This window comes from Squalius cephalus (genome assembly GCF_949319135.1).
Source record: "Squalius cephalus genome assembly, chromosome: 11".
NCBI classification, from domain to species: Eukaryota; Metazoa; Chordata; class Actinopteri; order Cypriniformes; family Leuciscidae; genus Squalius; species Squalius cephalus.
Window position 1 is genome coordinate 28,033,638 of NC_137132.1, and position 27,602 is coordinate 28,061,239.

The window sequence follows — 27,602 nt, forward strand, 5'->3', positions numbered from 1 at the left end:
ATACCTTTTTGCAATCTCCTTTTGCCAAGATAACTGCTCTGAGTCTTCTCCTATAATGCCTGATGAGTTTGGAGAACACCTGACAAGAGATCAGAGACCATTCCTCCATACAGAATCTCTCCAGATCCTTCAGATTCACAAGTTCATGTTGGTGCTTCTCCTCTTCAGTTCAGCCCACTCATCAGGTCAGGGAACTGGGACGCTCATGGCAGATGCTTTTTGTGCTCCGAAACACATTTTTGTGTTGATTTTGATGTTTGTTTTGGATCGTTGTCCTGATGGAAGATCCAACCACGGCCCATTATAAGATTTCTAGCAGAAGGCGTCAGGTTTAGATTTTTTATCTGTTGATATTTGATGGAATCCACGATGCCATGTATCTGAATAAGAAGTCCAGGACCTCCAGCAGAAAAATAGGCCCACAACATATAAGATTCAGCAGTATATTAAATTGTACACATGGGGTACTTTTTATCCTTGTGTGCACCAAACCCATCTAGCGTGTTTGCTGCCAAAAAGCTCTTTTTTTAGTTTCATCTGACCACAGAACCCTGTGCCGTCTGAAGATCCAGTCTTGTCTGACAATTGAATATGCTGGAGTTTATTTCTGGAGGAGCGAGGAGGATTTTTCTTGAAACCCTCCCAAACAACATGTGGTGATGTAGGGGTTGTTTGATTTTTTTTTATAGGCTTTCTGACCCCAAGACTCAACTAATCTCTGCAATTCTCCATCTCAAACTTTCCTCCTCGCCGTGCATTAAGACAGTATAGACACACGTCCTCTTCCTGGCAGATTTGTAACATTTTTACTTGATTATAACTTCTTAATTATTGTCCTGATGGTCAAAATGGGTATTTTCAATTATTTAGCTATTTTCTTCCAGCCACTTTATATTTTCTGACGCTCAACAATCTTTTGCTGCACATCAGAACTGTATTATTTGATTTTACTCATTGTGATGGATGATTAAGGGAATTTGGCCTTTGTGTTTCCTCATATATAAACTCCTGTGAAACAGGAAGTCATAGCTGGACAATTTCATTTTCCTAGTCACCCTGGTGTGCTAAAAAAAGGTAAATATTAATGGGAATATACTTCAGAGATATTTTATTCATAAAAAATTCTAGGGGTATGAATAATTGTGGCCAACGTGTTTTGGAGAAAAAACATTTATTTCATAATGTGATTTCCCCCCCAATTTGAATTCTTTTACTTCCATGAAAGGTTAGATTGTTGCCAATTTTTTTAATGAAAGATCAAATTTTTTGAATGAAAGATTTATTTTTTACAGCCATTTTTGATCATATTTACCGGGGGTATGAATACTTTCCGTACCCACTGTATGTATATACCCTAGTGAAGAAAAACCTATACCAAAATGTATTTAAAATACAATTATTTCATACTAAGTATACTACAAATCCATTAACAAATTTACTGACATATCACTTAAGACTTACTGATATAAATACTGTATTATAATTAAACATTATTTGGCGTACTTCTTTATTGCACAATGCACATTTCTTAATATTAAGCCTAAAATGTGTTTTCATTTCACTATTAGTAGGTCAAGTCATGTCAAGTTACCTTCATTTATATAGCGCTTTTAACAATACGGACTGTTTCAAAGCAAATTTACAGTTATGATATGAAATTCAAGTAACAGAGATTGTTTTGGGTTTACAGCAGCTCTTAAATAAAGTTATTGTCCAGCTAAAGTTAGTTTTGATTGAATTAAAGATGAACTGAACTGAAAATTTGAGTAAAGGTGATATAACAGATGTATTTTATTTATTCTCATTGGTACAATTATTAAAATGGCAGAATTTGTTAAAAGGGATAAAATGGTATGTTGAAAATGTTGTTGTTGTTACACGGGCGCCGCCATGTTGGATTTCAGCATTCCACTACGTCACTGGCATGGTAAGCTACTCTGTTGCTAAGCAACACAAGCAGAGCAGCCATAGCATGTACATAGTCTGAGGCTAGCTGACATGGCTGAGGAAACAGAAACCAACAGGTCTAGGGGGGGGTTCATACTGTCTTGCCCCTGGTTGTAGTAATGAATGGTATAGGGCTAGGCAGCTGGGGTTACGATACATTTTCACAGGCTACCTTTGACAAGGAAACCAGGCTTTATAGCGTTCAACAAAACTGAGACTGACACACTCGGCATTCATTGAAATTGAGTCACAAAACCAAGCTAGATACCAAACGATCCAACCTAGGTAAAGGGCTAGCAGCTAAACACGTTGGAAGCACTTTTGTCAAACTCCACAAGCTAGCCACCACTCCGACCATATAAACTGTATAAATAAATCATGACTCCGACGATATCGATAATAATGCGTTTACTAGCAGCTAACTAAACCGCAGCAGGTCTGTAAACAGAATCCAATGTCCCTCGCTACTCACCCTGAAGCTAGCTGATGTTCATCGTGTCAGGAAACATTGTTGATGCAGGGAGTTCAACTCGCAGAACTAACGTTAGCTGCTAGGTCCATAGTAAGAGGAATCTGTGCAGTAACCGGCCGTGCAGTATTTTGATTTTAACATTTTGCGTGCAGCTAACTTAACAAGCCATCCCATTGGATGAATTCGTCCAATCACATTTGCCATTTATCGTCCTCGACTTTCTAAAACACACAGTACCTCAAACATGTTTTAGTATTTTTTCTCTAAATGCACACGACATATATGGAGTCTCTATTTACTAAAATGCATAATGTGCTTGTAAACAATAAAAGAGAGACAGGCTACAACCCTCCAACCTCCCACCACATTTCCCTCTTATAACACCATGAACCACTATTGCTCCATTAATAATTGACTATGTACATTGCAAATACAATCTGTATCATACCGGCATTACTTTTATTTCGTGTAATTTACAACGTAACGGCGTTGCATGCTCGTAGTTTCTTTTGCACTTGGATCAGTGAGGCGATACAGCGCGCTCCGCTGCATTTGCGCGTGCAATTGAGTGTGCGCAACGAGAACAGGATAACGGCTGACAGGACAAGAAAGTCCGTTTTTCTGAGGTGAAAGACTTTATTTCAGCGTACACTTATGTCGCTGCCTGGTAGTTCCTATTGTGCTGGGTTTTCTGAAGTAGTCATGATTCGCCTCTCATAACATAACATGCTCTAAACGCAGAGTGGAAAAGGAGGATCGGGGGCGAGGGGAGCAAGATCACAAATTTGAACTATATCGATGTATGCGATATGGTGTAATTCCATATCGCATTTCAAAAATAAATGTTCCAGGTTGTCCTCTCTGCAACAGATTGATTCCGGTGCAGTGTCCATGCTCCGGCAGCGCCCGCACCCACACCAGTCACTTCCCCTCAAATGATCCTGTACTGTAGGTGGAGCCTGAAACTGATCGTCCTCCTTGTGGTGGTAGTCAGGTACTACTGGCCTGTCCCTCACAGGCTCAAACGCGTAACCAAAATGACTCATTTTCGTGTGTATAGGACCTGCAGCTGCAGCTGCCTATATACCTTCACAGGTTCTACCATGCCAGTGATGTCATCAGAATTGCCAGCGTTCTAATACTAACAAATGCAATTTTTGTGTTGCTTAAAAAAAAGCTATATTGATATTTAAAAAAAATATTTTGTGTGTAATTTACTTTTAATTGTCATAAACAACACATTATCAATGTTGATTTTTTCAGTTCAGTTCATCTTTAAGGATAGTATGATCTCTGTGTTATATCTATAAAATATATTTAAAGGGGTCATATAATGGTACACGCACTTTTACAAGTTGACTGTACTAAAAAGTGTGTTGGCAGTGCCTGTACACAACCATCATATAATGATAAAAATGTCATATCATTACGCCTGCTGGACTCATGGTACGGCAGCAAAGTTTCTTGATTATTACGCAGGAATGAGAGTAGTTCCTAGCCATATCAGCCTAGAAAATTGCAACTTTACATTTTCCGTCGGTCTTAGTACACGATGTAACTACAGAAGAGTCAAGTTTTAAATAGGAAAAATATCGAAACTCTTTGGTCATTTTTTTGAGAGAAATGCTAATGGTCTTGTCCACTTCAATGATGTATGCTAAGCTATGCTAAAAGTGGTACCGCCAGAACCGGAGATTGGCTGAATGGATTAAAAAACGGTAAAACTCAACTGTTTAACTCTGGGGGAGTTGTAAAATGAGCCTATTTCCAAAAAAAGTGGAGTATCCCTTTAACTCGACAATCGACTACTATGGACTTCGACCGAAAACAGGAAGTAAATACAGGTATGTGCGCTGGCTGAATTAACATCATTTTTATTCATATCTTTCACATCTACTGCAGTCAGATTCACCGTGTTCACTCTGAAGGAATCACTCACATGGCTGGGTACTTGTAATGACACATCAAGGATCAAGGATGTTAAGAGGCTAAAAGCAGGTTTAAAACGTGCCCCATTGAAGTCAACAGGGTGTAAATTTTAAAAAGAGGATAACACGGTGTAGGCAACACCAATTTTTGTCGTTGTTCTCCGTACTGACAGCACTCAAAATGTACAAAAAAATGAGCTCAGTGTTAAAATTGACCGGAGTTCTCCTTTAATTGTCGAACTTCTTCGGGGCCGTCATCTTGTTCCGGGTCCGACTTGCACAGATGTGTCCTCAGAAACTCCCGCTGCCATTCTTTCTCCAAAATATACCCTCAACTGTTGTCAAGGCAACACTCCACGTGTGTTGTTGTGTCAAAACGCCCCACAGAACAGAGGGGCGGGGTGAGCAAAGCTCATTATCATTTAAAGACACATGCACTTAAACGGCGTGCTGAAAACAGAGCTGTTTTTGACCAGGTAAAATGAGTGTATTCTTAAAATACTAATGCGAATTTTTAATTAAAGTATATTACAAACTTTTCATTTAGTCCCTAAAGAATCATATTAACTTGTACAAAAATGGCATTATATGACCCCTTTAAAGTGTATCTAAAGTATATTTGCAATATTTCCATTTTAGCACAATCAATATACTTAATTATATCTTTAGCTGAACTTCAGCACTATTTCCAGATAACTAAAGTACATTAAGTACAAAACTACTTCCAATTTAGCAGACTTTAAGTTGTTGTGGTGGTGTTGTTTCCAGATTATTGTATATAGTGATCAGATGCAAAAAAATAAAAATAAACTAACACAAAACCTAAATTTGACCCTGGCACAAAATGAGCAGCTAACATAATTTCAGTAATCATATCACCAGTACATGGGCAAGTGTGAACAAGTAGGCTACTATTTAGGCCTGTTGCGATAATTAAATAAGTCTGATCACGATTATTAGATCTAACCGTGATTGTTTCAGGCCACCGCGATGATTGCGCTCTTTTAAGGTCCAACGGCAAAAGGGGGAGTCAAGGACCAAAAGAAATAGACAAGCACTAATTTATGGAAGCATTTGGATAGCAATATTCAATTTGAAATGTAATATGCAAAATGGCAATGCAATATGTAAAATGACACTGCAATATGTAAAATAGCAATGCATTTCTGTATTTAAATTTACATTTTCCAATACATTTGTGTAATGTTTGGTGCAAAATGAAAATTCAATTATATAATTTACATTTGCCATTTCATACACTAGTTTTAATATGTAAATTGAATATATTCAAAGTCATCTGACGCCATTACATAGCTTATTGTGAGGGAGAGAAGTATATTTACATCATTCAATTAAAGGGGCTATATGCTTTTTTCTGAAATTTAAACTCGCGACTGACACCTGTGGCCAAAAAACGGAACTGCTCTTCCTTTCTGCTCGCTCGTACGTGCACACTTTACAAGTCATCCGCTGCAAAGAAGTCAACATTATGTTTACTGAGGTAAGAACAGTCAAATACATATATTGTTGACTAGCGGTGGTGGCAGAGTGATCTGAAACGTTTAACATGAACGCGCTTGACGTCACATCCGCAGACAGCGCGGGAAAAATCCGACCCGACAGAAAATAGGAAAAATATAATACAGGCTTATAGGTGCACCCACTGTGAGCGGACAAGGTGTCAGTATGCTCATCAGGAGATGTTTGAGTCATAAATGGTAAAATAAAAAGGCTATTGTTACGTTTATTTTGGGGAAAGAGTTGCATATAGCCTCTTTAAAGTTCACGGAAACTTGTCTTCCCTCCCCTGGAGCTGTCAATCATTCTCCATTCAGTATTCAAACAGCGCTTCGTCCGGTTACGACAGGATGCACGGTAAAACTCTCTCCAATATGATATATTCACGTTATAATGCTTGATCTGTAGAAAAGGGGCTATGGATATACATAAAATGACTATTTTGTTGGAGTTTGCAGTTCCTAATGCCAATTTATAGTCTGTGCTGTCACAGCACAGACTATAAATTGGCATCAAACACACAATAACTGGAATTTACAACTGTGAATAACCAAATGATCAATAAACTGTTGGACAGATATACACTAGGATTTGTGCACTCAACATTTCTTCTGAACTTTTAAATGCGCACTTGCACAGCGCTGCGCACTGAGCCACTGACTCCATGTTGCTGTAAGCACATCATTCTGCACCCGCGATGCGCTGTTTTGAAAGCGTTTAATTCATGTTATCATGGTTTTGCGCCCTGAAAGATTATTAAAAGCCTATTTTGTTCTGTCATATCTATCATATCTTGTTGCCCCGTTAAAAGGCTGCACAATACATTTAAAATATGTATTGTGTATATTATAATATAAAATATAAAAAATGTTAAATGTATGAATACATGAATACATTTTATAAGAGTACTTATACTAATTTATAATTAGTTTATATTAACATGTTTAGATTTTATATCTGCAGATATATGTGTCATAGCTTATGTTACATATTTTTATTAATATGTTGTTTTTCTCTACAATGAAGTAGTGTGTATTTAGTGGATTCTTAATTGTGTTAAACAAATAAAAAAGTGACCATTAGTTCATACTGTATATGAATGATACATTTTATGGCTTTTCCTGTGATTGGCCAGTTTGTTGTGATTGTTTCAGTTATTTACTAAATTGAATAAATGTATGTAATATTTAAAGGTGTCAACTGTAATCTTACGCTGCAAAATGATAACTTACAAAGGATTACATTCATTCATTATTTAATGAATGAAGCACACAAAAAAATGTATGACAAAGCCCTAAAACAGACAATTAATCACCATAGCCGCCATTATTTTTTAGACAATTAATCTGGATTATAAGAGAAGACTAATTGCTGTAAAATGAGAGAAGTGCTTCCAATCATTGTGTTCTTGTGTTAGCAAAGGTTACCAAAGAATCAACAACCATCATCGCTTTGCATCAAAATGGCCACACATGCAAGGAAATTGCTGCAAAGAATATTGCACCTGAAAGAATCATTTACCAGATCATCAAGAACTTTAAGGACAGAGGTTCAACTACAGTAAAGAAGGCTTCAGGATGTCCCACAATGTCCAGCAAGCACCAGGACCTCAGGAGTCTCCTCCTGAGGAGTCAACTATGGATTCAAGTCACCACCAGTGCAGAGTTTGCTCATTATTAGCAGCAGGTAGGTGTGAGTGCATCTGCATGACAGTGAGGCAAAGACTTTTGGACAACGGCCTGGCATTGAGAAGGACAGATAAGCAAATTCTCACTTCTTTCCAAGAAAAACATCAAGGACACACTGAAATTCTGCAGGAAGCACAAGGATTGGACTGCAGAAGCCTTCTGCAAAGATATTGTTTCTGATGATGCCCCCTTCCGACTGTTTGGGACACCTGGAAAATCAACTGAAAAGGTGAACGCTACCAGGAGTCCTGTATTCTGCCAACAGTGAAGCATCCTGAGACCATCCATATGAGGGGTTGCTTTTCATCAAAGAGAGTGGATCTCTCCCACTTCTGCCCAATAACACTACTATTATAAAGAATAGTATCAAAACGTCCTGCAAGAGCAACTACTACCAATGATCCAGGAGCTATTTGGTGATGATCCGTGCATTTTCCAGCATGATAGAGCATCACACGGTGTGATAATGAAATGACTCGTAGATCATTACACTGACATTTTGGATCCGTGGCCAGGCAACTCCCCGGATCAAAAGACAAATGTAGACAAACAGAAGCTCACAAATTGTGATCAACTCTGAGCCCTAATAAGGCAAGAATGTCACCAAAACCATAGTGGCGCCCACAGCTGAATCATCCATCCATCCATTTTCCAAACCACTGATCCAATGTGTTTACAGCGTAATATACAGATAACTTCATTTTTACTTGATTATTAAATTGGTTAATTAAGGCTTATGCATGTTAGTTTCCATGACAGAATTATATAAAAAGATAAATATTTTATCTTACTACTGCCAGTTTGCTAAGTTTAAAACGACTATTAAACAGCAAGTACCAACTATGCAAAGGTGGTAGCCCTTCTGGCGCACTCGGTGTCTGAATTCACTCACTAGTTTTTATTCATTCCTTCAAGTGGACTATATTAGTGGACTAATGTAGGGAATAGTGAATGAGGGTATAGGGGGAAATTTCGAAGACAGCTTCAGTTCCTGGAAGGCCACAGCCCAGCAGAGTTTAGCTACAACCCTAAAAACACAGTCAGCTGATCCAGAAAATCAAGGTCTAAAAGATTAATAGAAACTTCTAGGCAGGAGAGTTGGAGCTGATTACACTATTTATTTATTTGATTAAAATTAGTAGAGAATCATGAAATGTTACTGGCATTGGTAGCGAACAAATTTTTAACATTTCAACCACTCTACAATCACATGTATATCTGATCAAAGAATGCAAATTCTCATACCGTTTAACACTGTAAAGGTGATTTCTGTCTTTGAATACAATCGGTCGATCCATTGATTGGTTGCTTTTTAAAGAGAAGTATGAAGTTACAGGAGATGCTGCCTCATCTGGTCTTAGACTGTCAGGATGACACAGAAAATTCAACTTTAACAATGTAAAACAGATATACAACATATACAAGAAAAAGATACTTGTATGTCTACCAATTTTTTTCTTTTTTTTCCCTTTATTATGCAACAAGTACACCATTTAAAACAGAGTAAATTATCATAATTTTCATACCCAATGTAACTATAGGTTTCATTGCTGAACACAATTGGCCGATCCATTGACTGATCACTTTTCATAGAAAGGTGTGAGAGTGCTGGAGATGCTGCTTCATCTGGTCTCGCCCTTTGGTACATGGAGAACAATGAGAGATTATTATTAATAATTACAGATTCTAACAGCCTAGAAAGCAGAAGGTGAAATAAAACCAGTTTAACATTGGACAAGAGATACGCAATACCAAACATGCAGTTTTGTAGCTAATAATAATTTTGTAGCTTCTTTATTACACAAAAAGCACAATATCTTCAACCTCCTGACAATGTAAGTTCTCATACTTCTCTCCCATGTAACTTTGTGCTCCACTGTTGAACACAATGGGTCTATCCATTGACTGATCACTCTTTGCAGAAAGATGTGAGGGTGCTGGAGAGGGTGCCTCATCTGGTCTCAGACTGTAAGAGTTAAAGCATAGTTGTTTGATTTGTTAATAGGACCACTAATGTACACACAAGCTCATAGTGTTGTCATAAGTACCGGTGCTTCAGTACGAAAAGAAACTGAAAATGTAAACATGTAATGATACCGGTCTTTCTGCAGTACCGATAGAACAAGTTGACCAAAGAATGCAAATTCTCATACCGATCAAGGTGGTAAAGGTGATTTCTGTCTTTGAATACAATCGGTCGATCCATTGATTGGTTGCTTTTTAAAGAGAAGTATGAAGTTACAGGAGATGCTGCCTCATTTGGTCTTAGACTGTCAGGATGACACAGAAAATTCAACTTTAACAATGTAAAAGAGATATACAATATATGCAAGAAAAAGATACTTGTATGTCTACTTTTTTTTTTTTCTTTATTTTGCAACAAGAACACCATTTAAAGGAGAACTCGGCAACTCTAGCGAACTCTAGTCACTTCTTCGCTGATTTTCCCTTTTGTTGTCGCATGTTTTCCCCACGAGCTCCCCCTACAGCGGTGGGGGGGCGTATATGTCACAACACGGTCATAAAAAACTCACTTGCGGTGGCCTCCTCCCCCTCTCTACCGCTGCTCATGTGCGTTTGTTTTGATCGGAGCAAGCCAACTGAATCGTGTGGAGCTTTGTCTACCGAGGTGGGTAATCTGGTAATGCATCATACATGCGTGTGTGTTTATGTTGAATTGCCGTAAAGCGATTCGTGTTTCGCGCTCGTTCTCGTTCTCGTTCTCGCTTCTCACGAGACTTCCAATTTCTATTTTGCCGGGACGGTAGTCCCCAAGTTGCAAGGTTGGTTTTCCGCCTGGGAACGCTGGGGGGAGCGGGGAAAGTCACCAATATCACCAGAACAGGTTGTTTAACCATCCAAATGATTTCTAGACAGTTTTATTAAGTTAAAAAAGTTACCAAGTTCTCCTTTAAATCAGAGTAAATTCTCATACTTTTCATACCAAATGTAACTCGGGGTTTCATTGCTGAACACAATTGGCCGATCCATTGACTGATCACTTTTCATAGAAAGGTGTGAGAGTGCTGGAGATGCTGCTTCATCTGGTCTCGCCCTTTGGTACATGGAGAACAATGAGAGATTATTATTAATAATTACAGATTCTAACAGCCTAGAAAGCAGAAGGTGAAATAAAACCAGTTTAACATTGCACAAGAGATACACAATACAAAACATGCAGTTTTGTAGCTAATAATAATTTTGTAGCTTCTTTATTACACAAAAAGCACAATATCTTCAACCTCCTGACAATGTAAGTTCTCATACTTCTCTCCCACGTAACTTTGTGCTCCACTGTTGAACACAATGGGTCTATCCATTGACTGATCACTCTTTGCAGAAAGATGTGAGGGTGCTGGAGAGGGTGCCTCACCTGGTCTCGCCCTTTGGTACATGGAGACAAAAGTGTCTTGTAAAAGTTGAATTAATAATATGTTAAGTCTGATAAAAGCAAGTTGCAAACATAAATATTATTGTGATTGAAGGTTCTACAAATCCTCTACATATACCAAAAAACATCTATTCATAAGCTAGCATATTTCTAGTATTTAAAGCTACACCATGTACATTTTTGTTTTGTTAGAACAACAATCTGCTTAATTCCAAACTGTGTTTTTGCCTTAACTCGAGCCACTACGGTAAGCCTTTAATAATGATTTATATATTAGAGATCTCGGGACATATTTCACAGATTTTGCAACATGTGAATTAAAAAAAAAAAAGGTTACTGGCTACTGTAGGTGGAATGTGTGAGCATATTCATCCTTTTCATTTTCCTTTGGAGAGTGAGGGATGGATGTGATAGTTGTTAGTAACATTCACTTTGATAAGATGATCACCTGTAACCATTGCAACACATGCACGCATTAAACCTTCAGATACATCAACAGAATTGGATTTGCAGTGCTAAAGTCCAAACTCACATAATTACCAAAACTATGTTAAACTGCCAGAGGGCCAAAACTTACACAGTGTAGCTTTAAAACTCAGTCTTTATGACAATAATGCTTAGGGAAGGCCAGAGTATGATGGTTCTATAGAGTTGTTGTGTCATTTGATCTCAAACTTTCAGGATGGGAAAAGAGAACAGGTTTAACAATCTACAAGAGTCAAGCAAACTATGCTAGATTAGACTTGACAAATTATTATTTTTATTTATTAAACAAATAGCATACATATCCATCTAAATTGTCATACTTCTCTTCATATCCATCGTCTGATTGCTTGTTAGAGACAGACATTGCAGAGCTGGGGGCTTCATCTGGTTTCGCCCTTTGATACACAGAAAAAAAAAGAGATTATTCTTATGTAAAAATGGATGTTTGTACACAGCACACAATGGTAACAAACAGTTATTTTATTACATGAGATACAAACACGAAACTAATAAGAGGGGCTATTTGTAAAATAAACACATAAAGGTTCTGAAAATACAGAAAAACTACTGTGAACACATTATATATGTAAACACATAACACTCAAAGTGAATTGCAATACATCATTTCTAAGTATATATGACCTCAACAAAAACAATATCTGGACTATGAAATTTTAGAGAAACATAATTTTTAATGATTCAAATCTTATATATTTATTTAGTTATCCAGTGCATACATAGTTTTTTAATACAGAGTACAGCCTACTGAAAGCCATGAAATGCAAAACTTAACTGCGTTTGTAAATAATGGTTAGCCTACGTGAAAACATGTAACAGTTAGGCCTAGGCCTACTGTAGGCTGTCAACTAGCCTACAATTAATGTTGAACAGGCACAATTTAAAGAAAAGATTACAAATATAATTTTATTAACTCAAATATTGTTATCTAATAATTGTTAACAAACATATTGCTCTTTGAAAACTCCCAAAATAATGGATTTGGGAAAGTGTGTCGATGAATGTCAAGTTTCTAATGACGAAAACAAGTCAATTCACAAATTGAGGCCTAACAACGATCACACTTTACTTTATCTCATAACTAGTAATTCCTTTGCCTCAGGTAAAAATAAATACATGAATAAAAAGTCAGAGTCAAGCACACTTACCAGCTTAATCTATTTTGCTCCTATTCTGAATTATGTGAGTAGCCTAGCCTACAAGAAATCATTGTTGTTGGCGGAGAGCAACAGAGCAGACAAACAATCCAATCCAAACCATTCCTTTGTAAGCTGATAATATTAGACAAGTAAAGGACCTGATCAGACAAAAAAAAAAAAAAAATAGACGACAGTGTACAAAAATAAATTAGAAATTTGAAAGTGCGTCGAAGGAACACAGAAGCCGTCTGTACACGTGACACTTTTACTTTCGTTTTGTCTTAAAGGAGAAATGTCTTGATTTCTTTCATTAAAACAATAATCGTAAAATAATATAATAATCGTATTTCACTGTATATAAAAATATTTCAGACATTAATTCAATAGTTTAAATATTTCACAATGTATTCATACTGAGTTATAATTATTTATCAACTTATTTTTTAAACATTTTCTTGAATTTACAAAGTGAGCTACACATTTTTAATTTCATGTCACAATTATTCCATAGGTTTACCTTTGACAGCTATATAACTATTTTTTGTATTAGTTTTTGTCCTTATTTTTTTTAACAGTTTATACTGACTTTCTTGAACAGCCTCCGAATACAATTTGGAAGTAAATTACCCCACACCTCCGCACATTAACAGTAAACAATACAATATATTTATAGTTTTCATTCAAAATATGTTATGTTCTATTTGTTTCTATAATGTATTGGATTTAGACATTTTTGCTTTTACATTATTCATGTGGTTTCCACCAAATGTATGATCTATTAGCTTTAACGCCCAGAAATGTAAGCTATTTTATTTCTATTTCCTCTTTATTAATCCTAATTCTAGCTTTGTAATGACTTTGCTGATTACTAAATATTATGAACTTTGTTTTACTTATCCAATGAAAGTATGATCACCAAATCAAACCAATTTTTTAGGAAAACTGTTCCAAATGTTTGCCCGAACAATATCCATAACTTGTATCCAAAATGGTTTGACCAGACTACATTCCCAAATACAGTGTAGACAATGTAACTTGTTTCCAGCTGGCATTTCCAACATAAATTATTGTTCATCAATTTGAACCACTGTGATTTTTATTATTTAAATAAAAAGTACTGTACCAGTAATATCCTGCATGGAAATCACAAATTTGGGTATGAAATAATATTGGTTTAGACATAAATGAGGGTGAGTAAATGACAAGGTATAAGACGAGATTGTTCATTTGTGTTTCTTTACTCGGCTATTTTGCATGGTTATTGCATTACTGTATTTAACAGAAATGACATAGACGGTAATGAAAACTGTGACCACTAGGGGTCGCAATTAGGCTTATAAAGCTTTAGAAACGCTATGCGTTCGACTTCGATGCATGCGATTCTCCATCATCCTCGTATAGCTTAAATGTCGTTTAACGATTGGTGTACTTCAGATTCACTTAATTTTAACATAGAAATGTTGATCAAAAATAAATATGAGTGATAGATTCAGTCGTAAAAAATTCGTGCACGCGTTGGTTATAGTGGTGATGAGAATAGCTGCTCAGCTGTGGATGGCCAGCCGCACGTAGGTGTAGAGCGCTGCTAGCCAATAGAGCATCACAGTCCCGCCCACAGCCCGAGAGCGCTTCGGTGCCGGAAGTAAATTTCCCATTCATTTTTCCCATTGACGTTTTCGAAAATCCGTATCTAAAGAGTTTTAGAGCATGTCTGAAGATAACCAGCTACGGCTGAACTCATAGGCATACAACATATCATTTCGAGTGAAAAAACGGCGAGAAAATCCAAAAAAAGTCAAAGGTACATTAAGACTGTGTACATATTTTCATTCCGAGCGAAGGAACTACTCATCCCATAAACCACCGCGCCTCACTGAAGTTGACTGAAGCCACAACCGCGAAAGAGCCTTTAGAGCGACTTTAAAATCTGACGACAGCCACGCGAACTTTTTCTTGTGCCGTTTATAGCAGTTCTTTCAGTAGTAATTGTGTAAATAGACTGGAAAGCATGGCTGGCGGTCCGCGGCTCACGGGTGCAGATCTGGCGGTCCGCGCGGCGTTCTGCTCATCAGTTTCAGCGGCCCACGGGCAGGTTGCTGACAAATGCCTCAACAATTTCCCACTTGTGGTCCATGCTCATTTTATTCATGAAGTTATAGTTCATCCTTAATTTTAATAACATTTAATGTATTTTCTTAATAACAACAAGTGAAAATTAAAAAGTGAAGGTCAGCAAACCAGAAAGTGCATCATATTCAGTTTATTAACTTGCCATGAATTATTACACAAATGTTCAGTAAATGCATGAAGAGCTCTCTATGGCTCTGGGTATGCCTAAGCTAAATATTGTTTTGACAGTGGCATCATAAAATGCTTGATATGACTCATACCATATATGAAGACTCCTCGGTTCAAATGTCACATCAGTGATACCGTGCAAAAAAACGCAACAGTTTTTTTTTTTTTTTCTATTTATCTTGAGTCTTCACGAACTTTCGCGGGGTTTACACGAGCTCCACCAATCAGATGCATCACTGTGGGATTGTGGGATTGTTTAGGATTGTGGGTAATGAAGTACTTCTCCAAGACATCGCGAATAAAAGGCATTTATCTCAAAACAAGGTTAGTGCCCCATGAACTTTTGGCGGTTATATGAGCATATACAATCGCTTAGTACTTCCGTAGCTGGTTTTAAGTCTACCATGTATGGTTACGTTTTTATGGCTTATAACCCAACTGTCAATGGAGAAATTGTATTGAATTTTTACTTCCGGCACCGGCTGTGGGCGGGACTGTGATGCTCTATAGGAACGGAGGAAATTCCAGGGAGGCGGGCCAGAAATAAAACACCAAATTCGAAGTTCGATTCCCGTCTCGGCCACAAATACCATAAAATGAATTGGTAATAATTTTTAAATCTAGATACACTTTAAGTACGATTAACATATAATAAAAGAACTTTGTGCACAAAAATAAAATAAAACTTGTAATATTTGTTCTTGTGTAGGATGTAAAAGATGTGCAATTAACTTAATAAACCTTTACATTATAATAAGGTATAGTTATCTTTAATATAGAAAACATTTGAATTTGAATAATTGAAAAGAACATTTTGATAATGTTTTAGACCTTTATTTGAGATATTCACATTATATTTGTATAACTATGTACATAAATCCAATATATATGAAATATAACCAATAAACACCAAATAGAGAGTTTCGTTTTATTTATAGTACAGATATATACATATTATTATATAAAACTGAAAAAGGTAATGTATTAAATACTTATAGATTAAACAACAACAACATTGATAATAATAATACAATCTAAAATTGTGGAGAACACAGGAAAAAAACAATAAATATTTTAAATTAAATAATTATGTACAGAGTTCAATATTAACAGTTATTATTATTTAGTGTTCACACATCTGAGCAAGATAAAATAATGCAAGTCAATAAAATTAACTTTAAAAACACACTAAAATACAATGCAAACAAGGACAAAACTTATGGTATTTTAGTGAACAAATGGAAATAAATTGAACAATTTAAAATGATAGATTAAACAACAACAATAATAATAAAATCTAAAGTTGGTGAGAACAGGAAAAAACAAGAAAAAATATTTTATATTAAATAATTATGTACAGAGTTTAATAGTAACAGTAATTAACATTTAGTGTTTTTCCAAATCTGAGCAAGATAAAATAACAATGGAAGTCAATAAATTAACTTTAAAAAAACACGAAAATACAATGCAATACAATAAAATACAATACTTTTGGTATTTTAATGAACAAATGGAAATAAATGAAATATTTAAAATATATATATATATTAAAAGTGCAGTAATATGTTTATACATATATGCATAACATTGTGCAAGGAATGTCTTTGTGTTATAAAACAGTATTTGAGGTCTGGGCATGTCATTTTTTCTTTTCCTCAATCCACCTCTGCTTCTCAGCCTCATAGAATGGAGACTGCTGAAAGTCTCTCCATGAAATTTCTGCACTCATTCCCTGAGCCTGATAAGGGGAAAACACTTTAGCAGGACAGTAAATGTATTTGCCTGCCACTCCAGGGAAACCAGTGTGAATATGAGGACTGTTGGGTCCTTGTTTCAGTGGCAGGTGGCAGAATCTGCACAGACGACCAGTAGGATGCTCCACCACTGACTTCCTCTTGCTTCTCTCCTCAATCACCCTCTTCGTTTCTGCCCCTCTCTGCCTAGAGGCCTCCAGTTCCCGCTGACAAAAAGGAGTCTCTGCAAAGTCTTCAAAAGGCATTCTGGGGTTGGTCAGGCCCTCTGCTGAATATGTGTCAAATACTTTCTTGGAGCAGTAGAAGTATTTAACATCACCACCTTGATAAAAGAAATGTATTGAGGTGCCATCACCCATGTATCGAGACTTAGGCTGACCACAGGCTAAACAGGATCTAGTGTGCTTTTTTTGCAGCATATGCTGTTGTTGTTGTTGCTGCTGAACTGCCTGCTGCTTCTCCATAATGTCCTTCACCATCTTCTCAAGCGCTGCCTGGTCCAGAGAGACAGCCTCAGGAACACTCTTTGCGGGTGGATTGACTGGGGCAGGTGGCAGTACTGTCACTGGGACACTGATAGTTTCACTGCCTGAGTGAAGACGCTGCCAGAACTGCTGTGTCTCCAGGAGCTTTTCTGGGCTGGTGTTAAGTGAAGCATTAGTGTTTTTTTTTTTAGCAAGGTGTTTTATGTACCTGCTTATGTGCTGCTTTGTGGTTGAGTGCAGAAGGCTGTTGGGGTCAGTGCCAGAGCCGGATTAACGCAAAGGCAAACTAGGCACGTGCCTAGGGCCCGATTGGCGGGATGGGGCCCAGACAGAGGGACAAAAAAAAAAAAAAAAAAAAAAATTATAATGTACAAATGGCCTATCTACAATGTATTTCAATATTTATTAATTAACTAAAAATAGTGACGATGTTTATCTTAACCATAGACAGTTACATTACTGCAGTTAAACCAATGTGTCCGTTACAAAGCGGGTGCCGGCTTCTGAAAGTATGTGTAACGAACGCATCCATCAGGTGCTGCGAGGCAAAAGCCTAAGCACACAAATGGCGCGTTTCCACCGAGCGGTACGGTACGATTGGTTGACAGAGAATCGTCACTTGCGCGTGCTACGAGGGGAATGACAACATAAGAAGCGCCATTTTTTATATACAGTTTAATATAATACTACTGTTACTGTGTCACGAAATGTAATTTTAAGAGTTTTTCAGGCGAGAATGTAGTTGTTTAAAGCTCAAATCTGTGGTTTATTTATAAAGATGATTTGTTTTTCCCCGGTTGTGAGATCCATGCGATCAGCGGGCGCTCGGCGCTCATGTTTCCCGGCTGGGTGAGCCTTTCCTCGGCTAAGTTAGTTCTTCTGACGTTCGCCGATGACTCCGACGGTAGTGGTTAAACATGAGATATAATTCGTCTTGTGTAGACCTAACGGGCGATCTTTGGTCTCGTGAATATATAATTCGTTCCCTGTCAATCGTTTTGGCTGAGGGCTAAGTTTAGTTAGGCTATTTGTATTTAACGTTAACTTTACTGTTGAAATGTTAGACTAGAGCGCAGCATTTGGACATTTGACTGAATTGTTTGCTTTATTTCTTATTGTATAGCTTCTTGTACCTTTTACTTAAACTTTTATATTGGCTATTATTGATAAAACTGAAATTTTACTAAAAGAAATATGGTTTCTTGTCATTTTCTTATTACAAGATTATCACTGATGTTTATTGCAACATTTGTACAAATGCATATATTGCCTGGAATATGTTTAATTTTTTTTATTATTTAAACGAAAAGAGGTAACGTTAGGGTTGTGTTTTAAATTTCGTTTTGTTATAGAATAACGTATAACGTGCAGTGAATAATCAATATGCGTTGCGCATGAACCACATTTGTGTCCCTATAATGTTTAATTTATTTAAATGAAAACGAAAAGAGGCAGAGTAGTGTTTTATAACATATTTCGTTTTATTGTTGCTTAAAATGAACATACAGAGTAACAGAGATAAGTAGTAGCAGATCGCGAGCTGAGTGACGCTTTTAAGAACGCGCTGTACCATTTGCATGTAGGAGTCGCACATGGCAAGTACAAACTTTGCGTACTTAATAATGAGAAAAGCCAAATGTCGGCGCTTGTCTTCTTGTGACAAACATGTCGAGGAGCAAGAACAAGATCTGCTGTCATCCATTGTAGTTTACTATGTTCTTCTTCGCGCGAAAATGACGTCGATCGAAACACCACGCCTATCAAGTAAGGGTACTGTTGGCAGTGGAAACGCTAGCCAGATCATGGTTAACAGACCCGAACCGTACCGTACTGTACCGTACCGTACTGTACTGCTCAGTGGAAACGAGCACAGCTCAAAATGCAGGTGTGTGAGTTGTCGTCATCTATTTTGGAGTGATTACAATGTATTCTAAATATAAACTTGTACTGTAGATCAGCGTCATTTCTGGAAAAATCATTCACCGCTTTATTACGAGTTTAAAAGAGCGCGAGCGTCATTAACGTGCCCAGACGCGACGCTTTGAATTTGCGCGTACAATGAATAACATCGCGTCGGGAGCTGACTAGTAAAAAAGCTACAAAATTAAAAGACAAGACGTCTGTATTCTAAGTTAAAAAGCCAACACACTACAACATTTTTAAATGTTTCAAATAAAGGATCTCATATCTATTCGCTAGTTGATTTTACGAACGTTCCATGATTGTCAGACGTCACTGGTGGGCGATGGCATTTCCGGTCTAAAGTTACGCGCTTCATCGACGACGCCGGTAACTGTCAGGTAAAACGAGGACCACCAGATAAACATGGCTTTTTACACCAGATCCCTTCAACATCTGCCAAGGATAACGATAAACGACGTACACAAAACAATTCAAGCGTCATCATCGGCTCCCAAGAGCAAGAGGGAAAAGGGTTTCAAGATATACGTCTCTTCATTCATTGACAGTTATGAAGGTAAGTTATGTATGTCTTTAGCTAGCTGTAGCCCTAACGTTAGCGATGATGCTAGGTGACGTTAGGCTAGAAAGTAACCTTTACAAAATACTTATTAAACGGTTCATTTTAGTGGTTGGTCACATGTGGTTTATTATATGTTCATTTTACTATCTGACATTGAATAAATATATACGAATGATTTGTGTTGTTCAGATACATGTATTGACAGTATTTGGTTATCCCCAGTATCAAGTAAAGATCTACAGACAGGGAGAGTCAGCATCCGTGCTACCTGTCATAGATCTTTGAGGAAACATGAGAAACCTCACACCATCAGAGTAGGATGAAAGACAGTTCAGTTGTTCGTCTGATCCAACCAGTTCTGTTCCAGTTCTGTTCTGGGGCTTCAATTTGGCAATGATGGGTTGGCAAAACTGGCAAACAAATGTATAATTACCTAAACAAGTTGAACATCTTAGACAACTATCTAGCTAACCAAACGTTTGAAGTAGGTAACACTATGATGACACTTGCCTGCCCTATTAGTGTTCTAGTAGACCTACCATTCCTATATGAAACCCCAGAAGCTGGTTGTTGAGACAGTTGTTTTGCTGTTTATATTGTGTTCTGTTTAACTTACTTTCTTACTAACCCTAAAGTAATCTCATTCTCTAACTCATAGTAGCTAACTTGAAAAATAATGCAAAATGCACCTTTGACTTTTAGATATCTGATCAGTTTGTGATCTCTGCTCATTATAACACACTTTTTTGTTTTTTAAAAGATTGTCCTTGAAGACTCCACCCCTGTTCAGCTCTATGAGGCCGAGTGCTCCTGTGTGGCTGGCAGAGCCTTATGCAATCATAATGTTGCATTACTGTATCAGACTGCTCATTACTCACAGTTAAACATCACAGCTGTACCACCTGTTTTGAGCTGCACAGAGAGCGAACAACGTTGGCACAAACCAAGAACTATGGTAAACTTTAAGCAGCTTAATTCCATGCTTATGCAAGATTTGCCTATAGTCCCATTCTGTGACCTCTGAAATGCCTTTTCATTTATTATTGATAGGGTGTGAAGCCGGGCCGTGTGAGTGACATGGTGGTGCTGTCTGCAAAGCCCAAACAGAGGACGGTAGCGAATGGTGTCAGGTATGTCCAGTATGTCTTGTTCAATTAGAATTAATCAACTAATATGATTATGGTTGTCTAAATATACAGTACAGGCCTAACGTTTGGAAACATTACATTTTTTAATGTTTTTGAAAGAAGTTTCTTCTGCTCATCAAGCCTGCATTTATTTGATCAAAAATACAGAAAAAAATGTAATATTGTGATATATTATTACAATTTAAAATAATTGGTTTGCCATTTATTATACTTTAAATTATCATTTATTCCTGTGATGCAAAGCTGAATTTTCAGGATCATTACTCCAGTCTTCAGTGTCACATGTGACATCCAGTCTATCACATGATCCTTCAGAAATCATTATAATGTTCTGATTCATTATGAGTGTTGGAAACAGTTCTGCTGCCTAATATATTTGATGAATAAAAGGTTCAAAAGAACTGCATTTATTCAAAATAAAAAAATATTTTCTAATAATATAAATCTTCTTTACTATCACTTTTTATCAATTTAACACATCCTTGCTGAATAAAAGTATTGATTTATTTCAAAAAAAGAAAGAAAAAAAATTACTGACCCCAAATTACTGACCAGTAGTGTATATTGTTGTTATAAAAGATTTCTATTTTTAAAACATTTGCTTCTTTTTTTTCTTTTTTTACTTTTTATTCACCAAAGTATCCTAAAAAAGTATCACAGGTTATGAAAAAATATTAAGCAGCAGAACTGTTTCCAACACTCATAATAAATCAGAAGAATGATTGAATGATTTCTAAAGGATCATGTGATAGAGTGGAGTAATGATCTTGAAAATTCAGCTTTGCATCACAGAAATAAATGATAAAGTATAATAAATTGAAAACCAATTATTTTAAATTCTACGGTAATAATATATCACAATATTACATTTTTTTCTGTATTTTTGATCAAATAAATGCAGGCTTGATGAGCAGAAGAAACTTCTTTCAAAAACATTAAAAATAGTAATGTTTCCAAACTTTTGGCCTGTACTGTAAATGTGCGTAGCGGTCCAATTTGAATTATGATATGCAACTCTACTTAGGAGCACTCTCTACAAAGCGATGCGGGGGGATCTGCCTGATCCTGATGTCCTGAGGGTGGCGGAAGCTTATGAAGGCTTTCCAGCGGACATAGCACCTCTCATTACCACCATGTCCATCAGTGCTGACGTCCCGTTGGTTGAGTCAGCTCTGGGAAAAGTTCAGGAGGGCAGCCCGATTTCGTACCAGCAGCCAGTGCCAGTCAGCCGCATTATTCTTCCTCACACTGGTGCTCCTCCACCCCCACCTCTGCCTTTAGATGGCTACAAACTGGAGCCCACTACATGCCATTTTGTGTGCAGTCTCCACCAGCAGCTGCATCTGCAATCTCTGCAGACTTCCTTGGATACAGCGAGGAAAATAGAAGAATCAACAAGGGAGCAGAGTATGTCCACAGAGTGGCACCAAGTCAGAAGGATGAGAGTAACATCATCTCACTTCAGGGAGGTATGTCATGTTCGCAGTCAGTCTTCAGCGGAACAGCTTGCTGAAAGAATGATTAGGGGAGTTGCACAAATGGCAGTGATGAAAAGAGGTCTGGCATTGGAGCCACTTGCCATTCAAGAATATTGCAAAGCAAAGAACACTAACTACTGGCCATGTGGCTTCGTTGTACACCCTGATGCCCCCTGGTTAGGGTCTTCCCCTGATGGGGTTGTTTTCGACCCAACAGAGAACCCACCCTTTGGCCTGGTGGAAGTGAAATGCCCCAATGTAAAAAGTTATGTTGACTGTAAATACCTAAAGCTTCACAATGGCACCATGAATCTAAAAAAGCAACACGGTTATTACTGGCAGGTGCAAGGACAACTCCTGCTAACAGGTATGGACTGGTGTGATTTCGTTGTTTGTGCAGAGGAGGATATGATCAGTCAAAGGATCTACAGGGACCCAGAGGTTGCTGCCGTCATCAGGGAGAGGGGAGATTATTTCTATTTCTACTTTTATTTATCATCATGCATGAAAATTTAAAATCAACCCACCTCCCAAAACATGTTTGTGTGAAAATCAATGTTAATGTAAATAGTCCTCTTTAAAAAAATGCACACACATGTACATAAACAACAAACCTATACAAGGTGCCTTTTGTTATTATGAATTCAGTGTTAGTAGTTAGATTACATTAGATTAGATTCAACTTCATTGTCATTTAGCAGAGTACAGGTACAGAGCCAATGAAATGCAGTTGACATCCAACCAGAAGTGCAAAGAAGCATTAAAGTACTGTTGAGTACTGGAATATGTGCAGTTATGTGGACTAGTTATCAACAAACTCATAACTCATACAAAATGTCAAACGTTGCACCACAATGTTTATTTACATAGTTTACATAGTTCATCATTACAAATATATACAAGGAGCCATGTTATTGTTGAGTGTAGTATGACAGCTTGTGTCTTTGTATAATAAATGTCTGAATTAACTCATGTATTTGTGTTCCTCCTGGTAGTGTAAAAGACAATAAATGACAAATGTAAACATTGTCAATATTTCAGACAATTTTCTGAAAGGTATATCACAAGATACAAAAAAACAAACAGCATAGTAAATGACAAAATATATAAGCAGTATATGGAAGCTCATAGAGAAAAATACAGTCACATGCCAGTCTAGATTTTCACTGTTGAGTTGCCCATGCCTTGACAAGGGGTCCATTTTGGTAGTTTACCAAGAAGCAAGCCACACTGAACAGTTGATCAATACTCCCACACACAGATAAGGGAATAAGTTTGTCAAACAGTTTATTCTCTTTAACTCTCCGGATACACCTTTCAACGTGAACCCGCAAACGGACGATGGACTGTGTTTGTTCAACATCCTGTTTACTCATCTGAGTTTTCTTTGACAGAAAAGCAGGCCGGTAAACTTAGCAGGGTACAAGAGCATCCACAAGAAACCCCTTGTCTACCATAATTGCCATGTCAGCTGTGAGTAATTTTGTAATCCCTGAAATTCTGAAAATTTCCCTATCACTCATAGAACCTGCATACAGTGGAGAGACGAAGGTGATGGGACCATGGGGGGCAATGCCAATCATGGCCTTGAAAGTGGTGTGTGACTTGTAATTGGAGAACACCTCACTTTGCAGAACAAGAGATGAGGGTGTTTGACAAAAAATTTCGGTACAGTCCAGCACCACTTGTGTGTCGGCGTATGGGGAAAACTCTGGTGGTAAGTGAGCTTGTACAACCTCTTTTGGTAGCCACAGCCTGATGGAACCAAGAAGGTAGTACAGAAAGTGTGTCCAGGTCGTTATAATTCTGCTGACAGTGGTGCGGTGGATACCAAAACGGTTGGCAAGATCACGGAGAGATAGGCCAACGGAGAGATGCATAAGGAACAGAAGTAACTCGTCTATGGGCGCAAGTTTCTGTTAAAGAGATTATAGAAAATAAACTTATATTAGCAAAAGTAAAATTACAGTTACATTTTTACTACTTAAGAGTAGATACACCACCTAATGAAATAAATATGGAACTTAAATGGGTCAGAACTATGTAACATGATTCGCCTTTGTAATGTGATTCATTGTACATAACATTACATTACATTTGGCTGACGCATTTTTAACCAAAGTGACTAACAACATGGTAAACAGTTTTAAGTTTTACAGCAATTCTCTCAACAATTCTAGGACTATTTAAAAAAGGAGTACAGTAAGAATAAGTGCATCAGTGAGTGCTGATTTTAAACAGTTGAGTGTCAGTTCTAGACAGGTGGTAAGTGCTAGGATCAGCAAGACTAGTTGTAAGTAGTGCTATGAGAGGAGATGTTCTCTGAAGAGCTGGGTCTTCAGGAGTTTTTTGAAGACCCAGCTCTTCAGAGGACATCTCCTCTCACTGTAGCCTTAAGTGTGCAGAATGCAGCTGGGTGGGGGTTTACTGGTGATGGGCAGTGTGCTGTTTGGGGGGTATGGAGTGGGGGTAATGGAAGTCAGGTGTGTGTGTGTGTGTGTGTGTGTGTGTTATCTGGGTTAGTAAAGTAAATATGCATTAATCTACAAAAGCCTGATGACATAGCTTACTGTTGATCTGTGTTGAGTTGCACCAGCTGCACTGGTGACCCGCACCATCTTGGTATTCGCGGCTGACTCCACAAGTTGCCAAAAGGCCTTGAAATGCTGGTATGATGCAAATCTAGCAATGAAACAATTATGTTGGGTTAATTTAACTTCAAATGAAATTCGATGTAATGGTAGACATATTGATTTCAAAACGATTTGGTAACACTTTACAATAAGGTTCATTAGTTAACATTAGTTAACTCCATTAGTTAACATGAACTAAGAATTAACAATACTTCTTTAGCATTTATTAATCTTAGTTAATATTAATTTCAACATTTAGTAATACGTTATTAAAATCAAAGGTTGTATTAGTTAATGCACTGTGAACTAACATGAACAAACTATGAACAGCTGGATTTGTATTAACTAACATTAACAAATATTAATTATAGCCTACTGTAACAAATGTATTGCTCACTGTGTTAGTTCATGGTAGTTAATACATTAACTAATGTTAACTAAAGAACCTTATTGTAAAGTGTTACCAACGATTTTTCATAGACATGGTCATGGACCTACCTTGGTGTAAAACCGAATGTCCTCATCAGACCCTGCAAGACGCTCTACACCAAATCTCGATTGCAGTTGCAGTTTCAATCTGTTGTTGCAGCTCCTGGACTTTTTGCTTCAACTTTTCGTTCTCTTCCACTAACTCAGATGGAGTCACCGATGTCGTCGGAGTTACAGATGAGTCATGCTCCAGTGGTAACGTTACTTCCATCTCGCTATCAGAGCCAGCAGTCTCTGACAGGGGGTCCGGCGGGGGAGAGGGGCGTTTAGGGCAGCGCTCCCAAACACTGCACCTTGGCGCTGGTAAACAAAAATTGTTCCACTCAAAAAGACATGGCACAGCTCCTTGAACAAGTTTTCGACGTCCTGTGGTTGTTGTGATGACATCTTCTAGCTTAAAATGTCGACTGCAGACCCGGGTGTTATCGGTAGGAGTGAAGTTATCGCGTCTTATCTTGACTAGCCACTGAGCTCGTACCTCAGGCTGATGCGGAAAACGATGAAAACTGACTTCAGAATTATACCTCGATGAAACGGCACATCGAGGAACACTACAATGTAATTTAGAGTTGCCAATTTGATGCTGATATGTAAGACGTTTCTTATTTACTGTTAACATTTTACATACGGTACTCACTCACTGATAGCTTGCCACTCACTCTTCAACAACATCTAATACCGCCAGTAGTAACCTAAACCGGAAGTCCCCCCGCCCACCACACAGATTTCGAACGTTCGCGCGTCATCCTGTGCACAGAGCGAATGGGTCTATCTTCTAAATTCTGCTGATGATTAGATTCCTGACATTACGCCAATAATATCACTTTATCCATTTTTTCTGCTCAGTAGCGATCGTGTCTTTCTCTTCCACTTGATTTGTGTATAGCATATTTAAAGTAGCAATGCAATATAAAAGCACTTATGCTCATTTACTGAAGTGGGATTCTAGAACAGTGAATAAATTGAATAAAACAGCAAAATAACAACAACAATAACATCTTCATTAAACAAAAAAGAGATTACCTTAGATAAAGTTTGCCTCCAACATGAATTTTGCCTAGGGCCTCCTAATGTCTAGAACCGGCCCTGGTCAGTGCAGGCACTCTGCACCATATTCAGCATCCACCTTTGTAAGCAGGTCCTTGCTCCCGTGGTGCTTGGCCAGCAAACCATCAATGGCATTTCTCATTGGATCTGTCCATCTGTTATGGTCCAACACAAAGACTCGACCCCCTGTCTTAATGGGTCCAGTCCGAGCAGCGCAGGGAGAAGCAGCTATGGGCAGTGGGGGTGTGCTTGGCAGTTCTAAAAGAGATTCACAAAATTATTCAATGAAGTATTTCTGTTTTGTGTGCATAGATTAAACAGACAGATTACACACATTGATGATGTATGAATAATATAATTACCTGCATCTAAAAGAAAACTCCTCAGATGTGTGTTCCTTCACTGTCACAGCACTCGGAGTAGAAAAACAGTGAAAAATCATAGTCTGGATCAGCAGCAAGAAGAGTCTCAGCAGAAGAGGAGTCTTCTAAGCATTTCTGAAATTGAGCAAAATGAGTGTAATATGCGAGCGAGAATTATAAAGTACTTCACAACAAAACGGGCATTCAACTTCTCTTTGAGGTGTTGACTTGTCCTGCAGTGAAGGGTTGTCTTTAATTCTTCTTGCCTCTTCTGATGGGTCCCGGCGTAAATGGCCTGATGGTCCTTTCCTGAAAGACACTTTGACTTTCCCGGGAAAAAACACTGTTTTCTTCATGATGCTTTTCTGAAATCATAATGTATTTATTAGCGTCTCAGCATAAGCATGAAAATACTTAACAAAGTGAAATAAGACAGTTAACTAAAGCATCAGTGATATATATATAAAACATTTATTTTAAATTGCCATAATATTCCATAATATTACTGTTTCTTAAATGAATGAATGCAGCCTTAAAGCACAAGAGACTTAAAAAAATGTAAAGTAGTGTTTAATAAATTTGCATTATTTAATATTCATTATTTAATTGCTTAATATATGTGTAATAAATATTTAATATAAAAATCTATATGTATAAATGTATATATATAAAGTTTTAACAAGTTTAACAAATTAAAAATGTTAAATTATTAAGGGTGTCACGATTCTCCAAATCCTCGATTCGATTACATTTTCGATTCTAAAGTCACGGTTCGATTCGATTCTCTATTTAAAAAAAAAAATGTGAAAGCACAAAATTAGAAAACCTTTATTTATCCC

General features: G+C 37.4%; 2 protein-coding genes across 2 annotated transcripts in view; one reads left to right on the top strand and one right to left on the bottom strand.

Moving 5' to 3' along the window:
- LOC307166773 (uncharacterized protein) overlaps positions 1-27,602 on the bottom strand; it is a 419,028-nt gene that overhangs the window by 93,961 nt on the left and 297,465 nt on the right. Inside the window, exons 8-13 of the mRNA XM_079885410.1 lie at positions 10,821-10,937; positions 10,498-10,608; positions 9,707-9,823; positions 9,403-9,519; positions 9,080-9,190; positions 8,799-8,915 (exon numbers count right to left, since the gene is read on the bottom strand). Of these exons, the coding sequence (XP_079741536.1) occupies positions 8,799-8,915; positions 9,080-9,190; positions 9,403-9,519; positions 9,707-9,823; positions 10,498-10,608; positions 10,821-10,937 (690 nt within the window). The remainder of the gene's footprint in view (positions 1-8,798; positions 8,916-9,079; positions 9,191-9,402; positions 9,520-9,706; positions 9,824-10,497; positions 10,609-10,820; positions 10,938-27,602) is intronic.
- Positions 19,401-23,263, top strand: LOC307166601 (uncharacterized protein). Its single transcript, XM_079885062.1, has 4 exons — positions 19,401-19,600; positions 20,367-20,561; positions 20,657-20,736; positions 21,779-23,263. Exons 1-4 carry the CDS (start codon positions 19,595-19,597, stop codon positions 22,746-22,748), a joined length of 1,251 nt encoding a protein of 416 aa, XP_079741188.1. The 5' UTR covers positions 19,401-19,594; the 3' UTR covers positions 22,749-23,263.

What these genes read in the sequence shown, in the direction of transcription:
- LOC307166601 (XM_079885062.1), top strand. An exon ending in GGCACAAACCAAGAACTATG is followed by an intron (nt 20,562 to 20,656) that starts GTAAACTTTAAG and finishes TATTATTGATAG; the next exon opens with GGTGTGAAGCCGGGCCGTGT. An exon ending in ACGGTAGCGAATGGTGTCAG is followed by an intron (nt 20,737 to 21,778) that starts GTATGTCCAGTA and finishes AACTCTACTTAG; the next exon opens with GAGCACTCTCTACAAAGCGA.